At 47.3% G+C, this 16,270-nt stretch overlaps 1 protein-coding gene and 1 pseudogene across 1 annotated transcript; both read left to right on the top strand.

Annotated features, from left to right (window-relative positions):
• Nucleotides 1-4,143: 4,143 nt before the first annotated feature.
• On the top strand, nt 4,144-5,186 carry LOC9270861 (BTB/POZ and MATH domain-containing protein 1-like; annotated as a pseudogene).
• A 7,558-nt stretch (nt 5,187-12,744) lies between these two features.
• LOC4348679 (BTB/POZ and MATH domain-containing protein 1) lies at nt 12,745-14,094 on the top strand. Its single transcript, XM_015757596.3, has one exon. The coding sequence runs from the start codon at nt 12,838-12,840 to the stop codon at nt 13,906-13,908; it is 1,071 nt and encodes a 356-aa protein (XP_015613082.1). The 5' UTR covers nt 12,745-12,837; the 3' UTR covers nt 13,909-14,094.
• The last annotated feature ends 2,176 nt before the right edge of the window (nt 14,095-16,270 follow it).

A 16,270-nucleotide genomic window follows, 5' to 3' on the forward strand; every position in this document is an offset into this window, starting at 1 on the left:
CTAGCTATGCTTTTAAGTTCAGTTGGCTACCTTTAAGTGTGCCAATTTTGTCAGGATCCTGGCTAGCTTCTTTTCTGAAACATGATAAACTGGTTATTGTTATCAACTTGTCATGCATTCATGCTAACTAGTTCTGAGGGAGCTTAAGCTGAGCATTATTTTTTTTCTCCCTGCTGTATGAGGGTTCAGAAACTTTTGGATGCTTATTAATTATGTAACCGTCACCTATCTTATGTTGGCTATGAATACACGATGCTAAGGGTTATCCCTCCCCTGTTTCCTTACAAAAGTTCTTTACTATTGTTCATGTTAATTCAAGAAATATTTTTGCTAGTCGTCAGATAAATTTTTGATAGCTCATTGCATTTCAACAAGTCCTGAAATTCTTGTTGCATATACTCCATATGCATCAAAACTTGAAATTTACGCAAAGTTAGTACTCCTAACTGCTGTTGTTGCCCCTGGAAGCTAAATCTGGCAACATATAAACAATGGACAATATCAGTGTGCATTGTTCAGCGAACATGTGACTTAGATCATGAATAGTGGAAGTTTCTCACTATCCTCAGCCTACAACCTGTTCTTCCTGGCGCGCACGCATTCTTTGTGTGGCGAGCTGATCTGGCAGACGAGGGCGCCTTCTCTAGTGAAGTTTTTCATGTGGTCGGCGACAAAGGGAAGATGTATCACGGCGGATAATTTGCAGAAGCGTGGTTGGCCTCACCATTCTAGTTGCTCCTTGTGCCAGGGGATCCAGGAAAATTGCCACCAATCGAGCGTGTGACTGTGGAGAATGCTCAAGGGGTGGATCACTGCCCCGTTTCAGCTTCCGGCAGAGAGTGGTGCTCAGCTTGTGGACTGGTGGCTGATGGCAAGGTTGGTCTTTTGAGCGAGCTACAGGAATTAAAGCTCTCGTTTCACTCTTCGTGATGGTTTATTGGATGATTTGGAAGGAGCGTAATGCCCGGATCTTCGAGCAGAGATCGCGCACAGCAGGTCAGCTATTTAGTGGCATCAGAGAGATCATGATCTGGAAGGAGGCTGGAATTTTTCGGCAATGTGATTAGCTGCTAATTTTTCTTTCTCTTTCTTCCTTTTGGGGCGGCACCGCGGCAGCCATTTGTGTTGTTGCCTGAATCGGCAGCCTAATTTAGAACTTGTAAGGTTCCTACCAAACTCTGTTAACCATTTAATCTTTAAGTGTCCCCCTGCTCTTTTCCTTTGGTGCTGTGTGAGGGATGCGTTAGGCTGGAAAGTAGCTCCTTGTTCTTGTGAGGAGGTGCAAAATTTGATTCTAGACAATGTTGTCACGATAGGAAGTAATCTTACTGTGATTGCAGCTGGAATGTGGGCGATTTGGAAAGTTAGGAATGACTGGGTGTTTAGGAATGTTTTGATGAATAATGTGATACATTTGCCTTAGAAGATGCTTTCGTTTTTAAAATAGTGGAGTCCTTTGGTACCCGAGAAACGAAGGATCTGCTGGAGGAAATCAGGGGCTTGCTCGATGCCAAAATCCGGCAATCCACGTAGAAGCAGATGGATGATGGCGATGAAGAGGATGAAGACTGGAGGCTTTGCACTGAACCTGGATTGACTATAGTGCCTGGAATGTTTAGGCTTTTCGGTCTTTTGTGTGTTGAACTTGGGCTTTTCTGTTTCAAGCTGGTGTTCCCAGCATCTGTATCGAGCCTATTAAGCTTTTGAGTAAAGCCGGGCTCCCAGAGCCTTTTCTCTAAAAAATTTAGAACTTGTAAACTTTGTAACTATCTATTATTCTTAATAAAATTTGGTCGGCCGACCTGGCAAAATCATGAATCAAGTCAAACTGCACTCTGATAACAGCAGCATTTGATTCTTCAGTAGATGACATATTGACAAGTACCCTGTTCTTTTCTCCAACAAGAGTTGGATAAAGATTATGATTTTCGTGGCACACTTTTCACACTGCTAAACGGTGTGTTTCGTGCGAAAACTTTATATATGAAAGTTGCTCTAAAATATCATATTAATCTATTTTTCAAGTTTGTAATAATTAAAACTCAATCAATCATATGTTAATACCACCTCGTTTTGCGTAAAAAACTTAATCTGCATCTTTATCTTCAGGAGAAAAGAACACCAAAAGAAGTGTGTGTGTATATATATATAGAGAGAGGCTCTATTATACACCCTTCTCTTAGAATAACTATTCTACACCCCCCTCCCACCTTCCATCCGTCCCCACCTCCCTCCCGCGCTCCCTCTCCCTCTCCCTCTCGCGCCTCCCCCCAATCTCTCCTTTTCTTCTTTTTTTTCTTCTCTCCCTCCTTCTATCTTTTTTAGAAAAAATAAATTTGCGTAAAAAACTTAATCTGCATCTTTATCTTCAGGAGAAAAGAACACCAAAAGAAGTGTGTGTGTATATATATAGAGAGAGAGAGAGGCTCTATTATACACTCTTCTCTTAGAATAACTATTCTACACCCCCCTCCCACCTTCCATCCGTCCCCACCTCCCTCCCGCGCTCCCTCTCCCTCTCGCGCCTCCCCCCAATCTCTCCTTTTCTTCTTTTTTTCTTCTCTCCCTCCTTCTATCTTTTTTAGAAAAAATAAAAATAAATTGGTGGATTCAAGACTTGATCCCATGATCTCATGGTTTATGGTGAGCACTTCTAACCAAATCACCATATGATGATTTGTGAACAAATCAGTTATGTACCTATAACAATCATACCTTGTTACTATGATTCGGCTGTAACATTATCCCAGAAGGGTAGTAACATTATATGTTACTGCAAAAATGTATAGGTTGTTACTGCACTTTTTACAGTAACAATATGATGAAATTTGCAGTAACAGAGAACATGCATAGTAACAGTGGCCCTATAGTAGTAATGTTTTTTAGATCTAGAGTATTTTAAATCTCAATCTTTAGAGAGTACTAACGTACATGTGTCATGTCTTATTTTTCTAACCCATTTGCATCATGGCGTTCGTAAAAAAAAGTGCTTAATGAAACTAGAACCATAATAACTATTTTTTAACGTTGTTACTGTGAAAAGCAGACGTGTTACTGCATATTAGCCGTCGTGTTAATACGCTGTTCCAGTGAGACGAGGACTAAAAAATAGGTAAATCTCAATCTTTAGAGAGCAATATCTCTCACATTATATCTTGTATTTCCAAATCGTTTGCACCATGAAGATCATAAAAAAACGCTTAACGAAACTAGATCCATCATGGCTACTTTTTGACGTTGTTACTGCGATAATGTTGTCCTGTTACTGCACGATGACCGTCCTGTTACTGCACGATTCCTACAAGACAAGAGCAGCAAAGTGGTAGGTGGGGGAAGGAGTGGTGGGCGGGTTTGACCGGCGGGAGGACGCTTTGACCGAGGTGGGAGGGTTTTGGGCCCAAGGGAGGTTGGGGGAGGTGAGTTTGACCCATGGGAGAGGGGTGTAGAATAGTTATTCTAGGGGAGGGGTGTAGAATAGATTCACTATATATATATATATATATATATATATATATATATATATATATATATATATATATATATATGGGTGGTGTTCTTTTCTCTGGAGATTAAGATGAAGTTTTTTACGTAAAACGAGGTGATATTAACGTATGATTGATTGAGTTTTAATTATTACAAACTTAAAAAATAGATTAATATGATATTTTAGAGCAACTTTCATATAGAAAGTTTTCTCACGAAATGCACCGTTTAGCAGTTTGAAAAACGTGCCACAAAAATCTTTATCTTCATCCAACTCTTAAAAGAAATGAACGGAACGATAGTCAATGTCCCTTTGACAGGATTGTTTTGCTTCCTTTATACAGTTTCCCCTTGTTTGATGGAGACCAGGCAGTAATCAAGAACGGCCGATCAGTTTGAGTCCTGAATCTTCACATATTCCTAACCACGCAAGTCAACCAAGATTAGTACTAATTCGTTATAAAATAAGTAATATGGTTTAACAAGCAAAATTGGGATTCTTATGGGACTCCAAAGATCAGTACTAATCCTATTCTAGTAATTATTAATGCAGTAATTTTGTTAAGTACATCCCTTCGTCTCTTTGCTCCGTGCTGTCCGCCCTAAACCTATACACAAGAGCATCGACAAGCTCGCCATCAAAACATTGTCCTGCCTGCCATGTCCTGTTCCGCCATTGTGGCCGACGGGGTGACCGGGTACCACCTCCTCAAGATCGACGGCTACTCGTTAACCAAGGGCACCCCCACTGGCACGGCCATCAAATCCAACCCGTTCACTGTCGGCGGCTACCGCTGGTGCATCACTACTATCCCAATGGGGAGTTCGTCGGCTCCGCTGATTACATATCGTTCTTTCTCTCTCTAGACGAACGGACTAACCCAATTTTGAAGGTGCAAGCCAAGTTCCAGATTAGTTTCGCTGACAAAGTGAATTAATTACAAGCAACAACATAACATAATGTCCACGACAGTAAGGACTTTTGGTAGTGACTAGTGAGTATACGACTTGGGGTTTTCCCAAGTTCATCAAAACCGAGGATTTCGAGAAGTCCGACTACCTCAGGCACGACTCGTTCACCGTCCGGTGTGACATGGTCGTTGTCCGCAAGATCCGTGCCGAGAAGGGGAAGACTGACCCACCTCGCCGAGACCTTCGTGTCCGTGCCCCCGTCCGACATGAACCGGCAGCTCGGCGACCTGCTGGAGACCGAGAAGGGCGCCGACGTGGTGTTCGAGGTCGCCGGCGAGAGGTTCGCCGCGCACCGGTGCGTGCTCGCGGCGCGGTCGCCGGTCTTCGGCGCGGAGCTGTACGGCCTGATGAAGGAGGGCGACGCCGCCGTGGTCGTGTGCATCGAGGACATGGAGGCGCGGGTGTTCAAGCTGCTGCTCCGCTTCATGTACACCGACTCGTTGCCGGAGATGAAGAATAAGGACGCAGGCGTCATGTGCCAGCATCTGCTCGTCGCGGCGGATCGGTACAACCTGGAGAGGCTGAAGCTGATATGCGAGGAGAAGCTGTGCAAGCACATTAGCATGGGCACGGTGTCGAACATGTTGGTGCTCGCTGATCAGCACCACTGCGCCGGGCTGAAGAAAACGTGCTGCAATTTTCTCGGCTCATCGGCGAACCTGAGTCCTATCAGCAGGGGCTGCCTCTCTGTTATGAAAGAGCTTGTGTTAGGATGCTGGTGCATCCACTGAATTAGTGTGTTCTAGCATTTGGTTTAACCTTTCTCTCATCACGTAGTTCTCTTCTCCTGTTTTATCATGAAGACTTGCAGTTGTACACACTGTTTGAAAATAAAAAAAGAAAAATAGGAGAAAAAAATATGACAGAAAAGAAAAATAGGAGAGAAAAAAAAAACCGAGAGAAGCAAAAATTACTTTCGAGGGTTTAGTTATGGAAGCCCTACCCAACGGAATTTTCCACGTTCGCCGAGAGAATGACACCATCATCCTGGGCTATATTTCAGGAAAGATCCGGTCTAGTTCTATACGAATACTGATGGGGGATAGGGTCAAAATTGAAGTAGGTCGTTATGATTCAAGCTCTTTTGTGCTAGGTATATCCGTATATGATGTTCGTAATTCCATAAAATTTATATGAGTTACTCCCTCCGTCCCATGAAAGGATTTCGACTTTTTACTTACACTATTTGACCATTCATTTTATTTAAAAAATTTGTGCAAATATAAAAAATAAAAAGTTGTGCTTAAAGTAATTTGGAAATAAAGTAAGTAAAAAAATAAAAAAAATTTCAAATTTTTTTAATAAGACGAATGATCAAACAGTGTAAACAAAAAATCAAAATCTCTTATATTAGGGACGGAACCGGCTCCTGTGACATAGAGAATTCTACGTCAGAGGGATGTTGGACTTCCGATCGCCGTCGCTTGCGCATCCAATGGCTCCTGTCCGCGTGTGATGATAGCCTTCTCGTTCGGCCCATAAGCCCATTCGTCGCCATCAGATTGCTCTAGCATCGTCTGCCGGAGCCGCGATAGCGTGACGGTGAGCTTGGGCACACAGCTGAGCAACTGGACGCAGCCCTCCCATGCGCTGTCCTTGATGGGCTCCGTCTTGGCCAACAGGTCCCCTGACGACGCGGACGATGAGCACCTGCGGTTCGGCAGCGCCGAGAGAAGCGCCAGGTGTAAGTGTCGCCCGATGAACACGATGATGTGTTAGAGTTTGTGTCGAATATGTGTACGTAGTCGGTTACAGTTTAGAACTTGGAGTTGTAATAGGTATTAGGATTAGAGTATGAGTCGGACTCTATCCTAGGATCTCTCATAAATAGAGGGGCGTGCCTGTTGTAACCGCATGGTGACTTAGCATAGCGAGAGGGAGCGGCTGCCGGCGTCTACCGGCCGTGAGTCGTTGTAATTCTGATACGCTGTATATGGTGGATCGGGGAGGAGCGCCCGTAATCAGTGCCCCGGAGATGTAGGCTACGGCTGAACTCCGTTACCAAATATCGTGTCTCGGTGTCGTCATCGTTTTGGATCTCCTATGGCGTTTTCTTCCGCGTTTAGCTACCGATGTTGATTTCGGGGCTGGTTTTGTAACAAGTGGTTTCAGAGTCTGCAGGAGGTCCATGGTAGAGGCGCGATAGAGGTGCTCCACACCTCGTAGCCTGCTGTAATGCCCAGGGAGGGGCATTGGCGCAAGGTGGAGCACGCCGGCGATCAACGGAGTCTTGATTGGTGGATCGAACACTTCTGGCGGCGGCCGGAACCGTCGATGGCTGCTTTCAACAGGGAGATGACTAGACGTGGTGCTCGGGATGATGGCGGCGGAAGCGATTGGCAAATCAATCGGTGGGTCGGACACTTCGGGCGGGTGGCTCGGACTTTCCGGTGAGCTACTCTCGACAGGGAGACATGCGGCCACACGCTCGGGTTGATTGAAGCTGGAGGCGATCGGCGTTCTTGATCAGTGGATTCGAACACTCTGGGCGGGGTGGCCCGGGCCTTTCGATGAGTTGCGTTCGACAGGGAGACGTCTAGACGTAGCGCTCGGGTCGTTCAGCGGCTGGGAAGACAGCATGCGACTTGTCGGCTTCGGCTCGCGACTAGATTGATGGCGATCAATCGGAAGTCGGAGCAGGTGGATCCTATAGGCTGTTTTGGAGGTGTTGACGAGGTATTTGCACGATGGAATTGCTTCAAAGGCGGCGTATTTTGTGGCATATGGCTGAACAAAGCCTAGGGCGAATAGACCGGCATCCAGTAGCGGTTCAACCCTGGAGAGGCATTGGTTCAACCTGTTTTTCCCTCTAGCAGACAAGAAGAAAACCACACGGGCTGTAGATCAATGACAACAGTTGTTGGTGGAGTCATCGGTGGTGCTTGGCATTGGTGCTAGATGTTGTCAGAGATATGAAGAAGCCCAGGAGGTTAGGGTCACGGCGGTGTGCGCGTCCTGCGTCAAAGCCGAGCCGGCGACAGAGATCAGGGCGATGCCGAGGAGCTGGCTAGGGTTTAGCTAGGTCGTGCAGGGTTCGGTCTTAAGGGTTTGTGGTGTGGAAGACACGGACATGGAATCGTCTCCGGTTCGGGCATGGCACGGACACAATTGAAGACAAACAGTGGATACCAAGTTTCAACACGAAGGGGAATCGGACGAGGACTTCGATTCGTTCAGGAATCAGACTCAATTTTTCCCAGATAAAAGTAGCAGAGGACCATGGGATTGCAACAACGCAATCGAAACAAATCACCTAGCAGAGGGCGAGAGTCGTACCCGATTTTCGCAGAGGCGGAGGTGGTTTGGGCGGCGAGGTCACGGGCAGCTGGAGACACGTCATTGCAGGTGGCGCGCGGCGGCGTGGTACTCGGCGGCATTCGTCGGAGCTCGGGCAGGAGCTTGCGGCAGCGGCTGCGGTGGTTCCCGGCGAGGAACCGGCGCAGGTCTTCGGTGGAGGCGGCTCCCAGGCGGGTTCCCAAGGCCGGCGACCCCTCGGCTCCTCGTGGGGTCGGCACAGGCGCGCGACGGCGGAGGGAGGCGACGGTTCCCGAGGCGGGCAGACGATGCTGAGATTCCTTGCGGGGCCGGCGGCGGCGTGAGGAGCAGGGCGCAAAGTGGCGGCGCATCAGAAAGAAGCGCCGCAGGCACGGTTTCTAGGAGGAGCGAGGAGGCCGAATGAGGAGGAAAGGAGATCGGTTTCTATCTGATTCCCTTTGACCGCTGTTGACTGGCTTATTGACTAGAAAAGAAAACCGACCGGTTTTTTGGAGGAAAAAAAAGGGTTGGTTTTGTCCGGCTGGTGACTGTGCAAGTTTAGTCGGTGGGTCAATTAATCAGAGCAGATCAATTTAACAGGGCAACAGCTGTTGAGTTGATTATCGTCGATGGCGGCAACAGCGGTTTCCAAATTTGAGGTGGTGAAGTTCGATGGCACCGGGAATTTCGTTCTCTGGCAGATGAGGCTGAAGGATCTGTTGGCTCAACAGGGGATATCCAAGGCACTTCAGGAGACGATGCCGGAAAAGATTGATGCTGACAAGTGGAATGAGATGAAGGCACAGGCAGCTGCAACAATACGCTTGAGTCTCTCGGATTCTGTCATGTACCAGGTCATGGATGAAAAATCGCCGAAGGAAATTTGGGACAAGTTGGCAAGCCTACATATGTCCAAGTCGCTGACGAGTAAGTTGTATCTCAAACAGCAGCTGTATGGTTTGCAGGTGCAAGAGGAGTCAGATCTTAGGAAGCACGTGGACGTCTTCAATCAGTTGGTTGTGGATCTAAGTAAGTTAGATGTGAAACTGGATGATGAAGACAAGGCCATAATTCTTCTGTGCTCGCTTCCACTGTCGTATGAACATGTGGTGACTACCCTGACGCACGGCAAGGATACTGTCAAAACTGAGGAGATAATTTCGTCGTTACTTGCACGAGACTTGAGAAGATCAAAGAAAAACGAGGCAACGAAAGCTTCTCAGGGTAAGAGTTTGCTGGTCAAGGATAAGCATGATCATGAAGCGGGGGTGTCGAAGAGCAAGGAGAAGGGGGCACGGTGCTATAAGTGTCATGAGTTTGGACATATAAGGAGGAATTGCCCGTTACTGAAGAAGAGGAAAGGTGGCATTGCAAGTTTAGCAGCTCGTGGTGATGATTCAGATAGCGGTAGTCATGAGATTCTCACAGTGTCTGACGAGATGTCTGGAGAAGCGTGGATGTTGGACTCAGCTAGTTCCTATCATGTGACATCGAAGCGGGAGTGGTTCTCTTCATACAAATCTGGTGATTTTGGTGTTGTTTACTTAGGCGATGGCACGAGTTATCGTGTTGTTGGAGTGGGCGATGTCAATTTCAAGATGTATGATGGAAACGAGGTGCTACTTTCAGATGTGAGACACGTGCCGGGATTAAGGAAGAGTTTGTTTCGCTTGGGAGCCTACATGAGACAGGTTGGTTGTATCAGGTGGATTCTGATAGGAAGACCATGAATATCATGAAGGACGGCAAGACTGTTATGACTGGTGAGAGGACAAGCTCATGTTTGTACAAGTTACAAGGGAGTGCTGTTACAGGTGGAGTCATGGAAGATGGGTATGTTGGTGTTGCTGTGCATGATCCTGAAGGCGGCGAGCCTGGCGTAGGCTCGTCGGGTGGCTCGGCGTGAGCTGCGGCAGAACCAACTCAAGTCCTGGTACATGGAGGTTCGAGCAAGTAACAGATTCAAGTTGGCATGGCATATTCGCCAAGGTGGAGTTTGTTAGAGTTTGTGTCGAATATGTGGACGTAGTCGGTTACAGTTAGGACTTGGACTTGTAATAGGTATTAGTACTAGAGTATGAGTCGGACTCTATCCTAGAATCTCTCATAAATATAGGGGCGTGCCTGTTGTAACTGCATGGCGACTTAGCATAGCGAGAGGGAGCGGCTGCCGGCGTCTACCGGCCATGAGTCATTGTAACTCTGATACGCTGTATATGTTGGATCGGGGAGGAGCCCCCATAATCAGTGCCCCGGAGATGTAGGCTACGGCTGAACTCCGTTACCAAATATCGTGTCTCGGTGTCGTCATCGTTTTGGATCTCCTATGGCGTTTTCTTCCGCGTTTAGCTACCGATGTCGATTTCGGGGCTGGTTTTATAACATGATGTACCTGCTGCCGGACAAGCACAGGATGTGCGGCGCACTCGAGGTGTCTGTGCTCGCGCACTTCGCCGCACGAGACCGCGTCAATGCCCTCCTCTGCCTGGGAAACCAGATTCGGAGAGATCGCCGTCCTTTGACAGCCCCAATCGATGACTTGGCTCACAAACTCTAGATTGTCTGGAGGAAGAAGATGAACAGTGCACTCACAAGGTGTTTGACAGAGGGAGTTTTGGTGCTGTGTAAGTGTCACTGGCTCACTGAAGCTTTTTATTTTCTCATCCTTTTATTTGCAGAATACAAAAACTCACCATGCATCGTGGCCTCCTGGATGCGCGCCCTCACCTCGCTGCCATTGCCGCGAATGTGTTCCATCCCACACAAGCGAAGCGGAGCGCACGACGCGGACGCGCCGCGACATGAACTAAGCACGTCCGAAGGAATGCGATGCCAATAGAAATTGAAACCTGATGCAATCTACTCTAGGATGCTGCTAAAAACAAGGACACACACATGACCACTGTCGGCTACGGCGACTTCGTCCCGCCAGCGACGCTGCCAAGCTGCTCGCCTGCACCTTCGTCTTCCTAGGCGAACGGAGCTTAATTCTCGTCGGCCGTCGCTAGGCTATGGCTCGAGCGACGGCTCCGGCGGCTGGTGCTTCCCTTTGGCGTGAGCTCCCGGCTGCGATTCTGCGAATGGGCACCGTACGGAAAGGCTATACATCGGGCACGCGCGGACCGGAGCCGTTGGATGCGCAAGCGACGGCTATCGGGAGTCGAACGTCCCTCTGACGTACAATTCTCTACGTCAGAGGAGCCGGTTCCTCAGAGGGAGTATGACTTATGAGCATATATCCTTAGGAGGAGTCGTGAGGAGGTCAAAATATTTCAGATTCATATAAGTTTTTTGATTCTTCAATAGATGACACATTGACTACTTCCTCCATTTCATACGAGTCGGTTTGAATTTTTTTTTCTTAGGACTAAATTTATAGAAAAATTTAGCAACATCTAGAAAAGAAAATTAGTTATTTGTTTTGTGTTGAAAATACTACTACATTTTTATATAACTTAGTTAAACTTTACTAGAAAAAAATTAAACGACTTATAATGTAAAACGGAGGGGTATTTTTCCGTAAACTTAGTCTACATTAAAAAGTTTGATTAGATAAAAGTTTAATTAGGAAAAAGTTTAAAACAATTTATAATATGAAGTGAATAAAGAAACAGTTCTTTATTCTTCAATAGAGACGTATTGATAGTTAATGTCATTACTTATTGAGCTATTGACTTATTGAGCTTCCATGTGGAACATGCCCCCGGTAGAATCCAAGCGAACCATAAGTGGCGCCGTCTAGAAAAACCGGGCGACCAGCGCCGGGCCATCGCCCGCACGGGAAAATGCATTATCCCGTGCGGGCGTCTTAATCCGACCGCACAGCATAATGGGGAATATTATCCCGTGCGGCTCCGTAACATGACTGCACAGAAAAATCGATTTTCACGTGCAAGCATATTAAGTGGACCGCACGCGAAAATACCTCTCCCTCTCACTCACTACCAAATTTTCACACATTCTCTCCCTTCCTATCCTTTTTTATTTTCACTCCTCTCTCTCTCACTTTCCTCCTCTCTATCCCTTTTTTGATCTCTTTCTCTTCTCCTCTCCTCTCCTCTCCGCGGGAAGCGGCCGGCTCGGCGGCACCAACAACGAGGCAGCGGCCGAGAACGGGCGGGAGGCGACACAGCGGCGGGCGACGAGGCAGCGACCGGGTGGGCACGGCGGCGAGCGGCTTGGTGGACGGCGGTGGTGAACAACTCGGGCGCGGCGGCGAGGAGCGACGGCAACCGGCCCTCGCCCGGATCCGCAGGCGGCGGCCGTCCCCTGCCTGGATCTGGCCGCTGTGGTAGTCCCCTCCTCGGATCCGTGTGATCGGGCGGCGGGCAGGTTCGACGGCGGCAGCGGCGGCATGAAGACCGCAACGACGACGGGCAGGCGTGACGACCGCGTCGATGACGGGCGGGCTCGACGACAAGTGGCGGCAACCGGGAGCGGCGGCGGTGGCCGGGTGGGGAGCCGGCGCGACGACGGCGACGACGACGGGAGCGGCGGTGGCCGGGTGCAGTGGTCGGCGATTCTAGGGTTAGGGTTAGGGTTTTTCTACTTTTATTTTTTTGTGTTTTTTTTTTGCGTGCGGGCGGTATAACTTGACCGCGGTCCACTTAACACGACCGCACGGGATAATCGATTATCCCGTGCGGTTGGGCCGCCCGCATACGAAAATATTGATTTTCGCAAACCCCTGAATGCAGACGGGCGCTACCTCCCGTACGGAAAAAATGCAGACGGGCGCTACCTCCCGTACGGAAAAATGGATTTTGACCGCAGAAAAAAATGAATTCTGTACTAGTGTTCTTCCCGTACAGTTTCCCTTTGTTCGCTGGAGACTGGCCAGTAACCAAGAATGGGCGCCGGCCAGTTTCGGAGTCCTGCATCTTCACAAATCCCACACAACCAAGCCGCCGTCCGTTGTAAACTAATACGGTTTAACCATCAATGTTGGGAATTCGTTTGGGACTCCAGGTGAACATTGACAAGAAGGTTAGTGTACTGATCCTAATCTAATTCTTAATAATATACTACTAATTTCGATCGTCCCTTAATTTTCTTCTCATCGTCCTCTGCGGCTCTGCCCTTCCCCTACTTCTCCTAATACGCCAGCAATTAGTGCCCCTGCCTGCCATGTCCTCTTCCGCCGCCGGCAACTCGTCGCGGTCGGCCTCCACCTCCACCATCGTGGCTGACACGGAGACCGGGTACCACCTCCTCAAGATCGACGGCTACTCGCGCACCAAGGGCACCCCCAATGGCACGGCCATCGCATCCAGCCAGTTCATCGTCGGCGGCCACCGCTGGCGCATCTACTACTATCCCAACGGGGACCACACCGACAATGCAGATTACATGTCGTTTTACCTCTTGCTCGACGAAAAGAAAAACACCAAGACCAAGAGCGTGAAGGTGTGGACGCTGTTTCAGATTTGTTTCGCAGACCAGGCAAAGGCGCTGCCTACACTAACATCCAAAACAGTGAGAACTTTTGGTGATGGTTCTTCTTGGTCTTGGGGCTATTCGAAGTTCATCAAAAGGGAAGATTTCGAGAAGTCCAAGGATCTCCGAGACGACTCTTTCACAATCCGGTGCGACATTGCCATCGTCCGCGAGTTCCTTGTTGAGACGACCGAGGTGCTCCCGCCCAAATCGTTCGTATCCGTGCCCCCACCCGACATGAACCTGCAGCTCGGCGAGCTGCTGGAGACCGAGAAGGGCGCCGACGTGGTGTTCGAGGTCGCCGGCGAGAGGTTCGCCGCGCACCGGTGCGTGCTCGCGGCGCGGTCGCCGGTCTTCGGCGCGGAGCTCTACGGCCTGATGAAGGAGGGCAACGCCGCCGTGGTCGTGCGCGTCGAGGACATGGAAGCGCGGGTGTTCAAGCTGCTGCTCCGCTTCGTGTACACCGACTCGTTGCCGGAGATGAAGAAGAAGGACGAAGGCATCATGTGCCAGCATCTGCTCGTCGCGGCGGATCGGTACAACCTGGAGAGGCTGAAGCTGATCTGCGAGGAGAAGCTGTGCAAGCACATTAGCACGGGCACGGTGTCGAACATGCTGTTGCTGGCTGATCAGCACCACTGCTCCGGGCTGCAGAAAGCGTGCTGCAATTTTCTCGGCTCATCGGCGAACCTGAGTCCTGTCAGCAGGGGCTGGCTCTTTGTTATGAAACAGCTTGTGTTAGGATGCTGGTGCCTCCACTGAGTTATGCTTAATTAGTACTATGTTCTAGCATGTGGTTTAGAGACCTTTGTCATCACATAGTTCTCTTCTATATATTTTAGCAATGCATGGAGACTTGCTGTTGTACACCCTGTCTCGGTGTCTTGGCTTGTACTATCACTATCAGGCAGAGCTGCAGAGGTATATGACCTTAGTAATTCCATGAAATTTACGAGTCATGAACATCATCCTAAGGAGGTAAAAGTAATTCCAGTTTGACCGTGTGTTGTTACTACCACTGTAACTTTACATGAAAAAATTACTTCTTGATTTGGATTTGGATGACTGGTTGAGTTATGTAAGCACCTGTGCTATATTCTCACTACTGGAAAGATGCTTTTCCCAGAAGGCCAAATTGAATTTTTGGGTTCTTTCTTATAAAAAATTGAATTTTTGTAGGCACGTGGAGCAATCGCCTGAGCATAGGTGTATGTGAAAATCTGAGATTTTCCTAGATGGACAAAACAACTGCATGTGAAAAAGGATTTTCATAGGCAGGCATGTTATGCTGCCCGACTGCAAAAGTTTTTTGGTGAAACAAATAAAAATTCTAAAAAGAATATTCCAACAACTCTAACTCTAATATACAGTGAATAATTGTCTCCATGGTTGTCCCCGCAAATGGACGCCGCTGACCATACTGGCATTATCTCCGATTCCCTCGACACTGGATCTGTCGTCTCCGACCTCCCCAGTACCTAATCCACACCTCCTGATCAGTCCCTACCGCGACCTCTGGCGGCGGATTCGCGGTATCCGAGGCCACCGCCGTCAACGAGAAGGGAAAGAGGAGCTGATGCGGCATCATCGGTGCTGAGCAGTCGAGAGGAACGAGAAGGAGAGCCGAGGAGGGGACTGCGTCCTTTTAATTTAACTAGTAAAAGTATCCGTGCGTTGTAACGGGAAGCGTACAGATCAGAAAAATATGCAATTAATTAAAATACAAATTCGCTGAAATATTTGGAATTTTTAAGTAGGTATTTGTATAATTAAATAAATTTACAAGTAAAGCAAGTGTGAGAAATAAAATAACATGGTTAAATTTAATTTTATTAAATTCTCCATGATTAGTAACGCTCTTTGGAATTTTTTTGTAATTTTCACAGCTTAATTGCTAATTTTAATAATACAAACATCATTTAACAATTATTTAATTGGAAAAAGAAAGAAAATCTCCTTTTAGGTTTGCTTCGAAATAAATACATTACATTCAATAACTATAATTATAAATGCTTCTGAAAAAATGAAGTACTAAAAATGAACTTTTTCTCTTTTTCTTCGGCCCGAGGGACCTAAAATAGACTTCTTTCCGGCCCTTGCCGGTCGGCCCATGGCCTTTTGCGCATGGGCGGGCGCACTTTCCCTCCCCAGGCCGCAACCTGGGCTTAGGCCGGAAAAGTGGCATCGCTCTCGATCCCTCTTGGGCCGAGAGGAGCTTCGTTTTTTAAAAGGAGGGTCAAATAATTAATTGCCCCTAAAAATAAAGATGTGACGGCGAAATTGGTTTTTTAAGTGTTTATCTCCTTGTTTTGAGTTAATTTATGTTATCTCCATGATAACTTTGTTGTTAGATACCTTTTCTCATGTGTTTTTGCTTGATGATTCAGCGTTTCAGATAAGTGGAACAACATTCAAGGTTCAGTCCTCGACTCCTTTTGTGCTGGTCCATAAAAATGAGTCTTGTTATCATCCGTTTTAAATCTATCTGAAAGCCAAATTTATTTTAAGATTTAAAGTGTTCTTAATGTCTCTTGATCAAGAATAATTAATGTCTGGACTAGAGATAATTTGAGGAAAATGCATCTTTTGGTGGTTCTAAAGATGTGAAGAGTATATGAATAGTTTGTTCTTCAGCGTCACGTTGAAGTTTGTACCTACTATTTCCAAACTTGTCAGGATGTTGGTTAGCTAGTTTCTTTTCCGAAACATAAAAAACTGGTTACTTGTTGTCTGTGCAACAGTTTTCTGGGTCAAACAGAACATACAAAACAAGTTATTTGTTCCCGGAGAAAACTAGTTATTGTTTGTCATGCTCATGCTAACTAGTTTAGGGAGCTCAAATTGGAGCATCAGCTCAGATTTATAGGCTTACAGCAAACCCATGATTAAGTCATGTGTCATGAAACCAATGATTAAGTGATGAATCAAATCAATAGGCAGTCTTTAATTCTTCGGTCGAGGTTCATATATATACTGAGAATGGAAAATATCCCTAACAACTGTGAGCATGAATTGTGGAACATGGGGTGCAGGGTGCTATATTTTTTCCTCTTCTTCCTTTTTTTTTTTGAAACAAGGCAATTTTGCTCCTGAAAATTGAATTGAGTTGCTAATTCAACCGCAT

The sequence above is a fragment of the Oryza sativa genome, chromosome 10 (genome assembly GCF_034140825.1).
Source record: "Oryza sativa Japonica Group chromosome 10, ASM3414082v1".
NCBI lineage: Eukaryota > Viridiplantae > Streptophyta > Magnoliopsida > Poales > Poaceae > Oryza > Oryza sativa.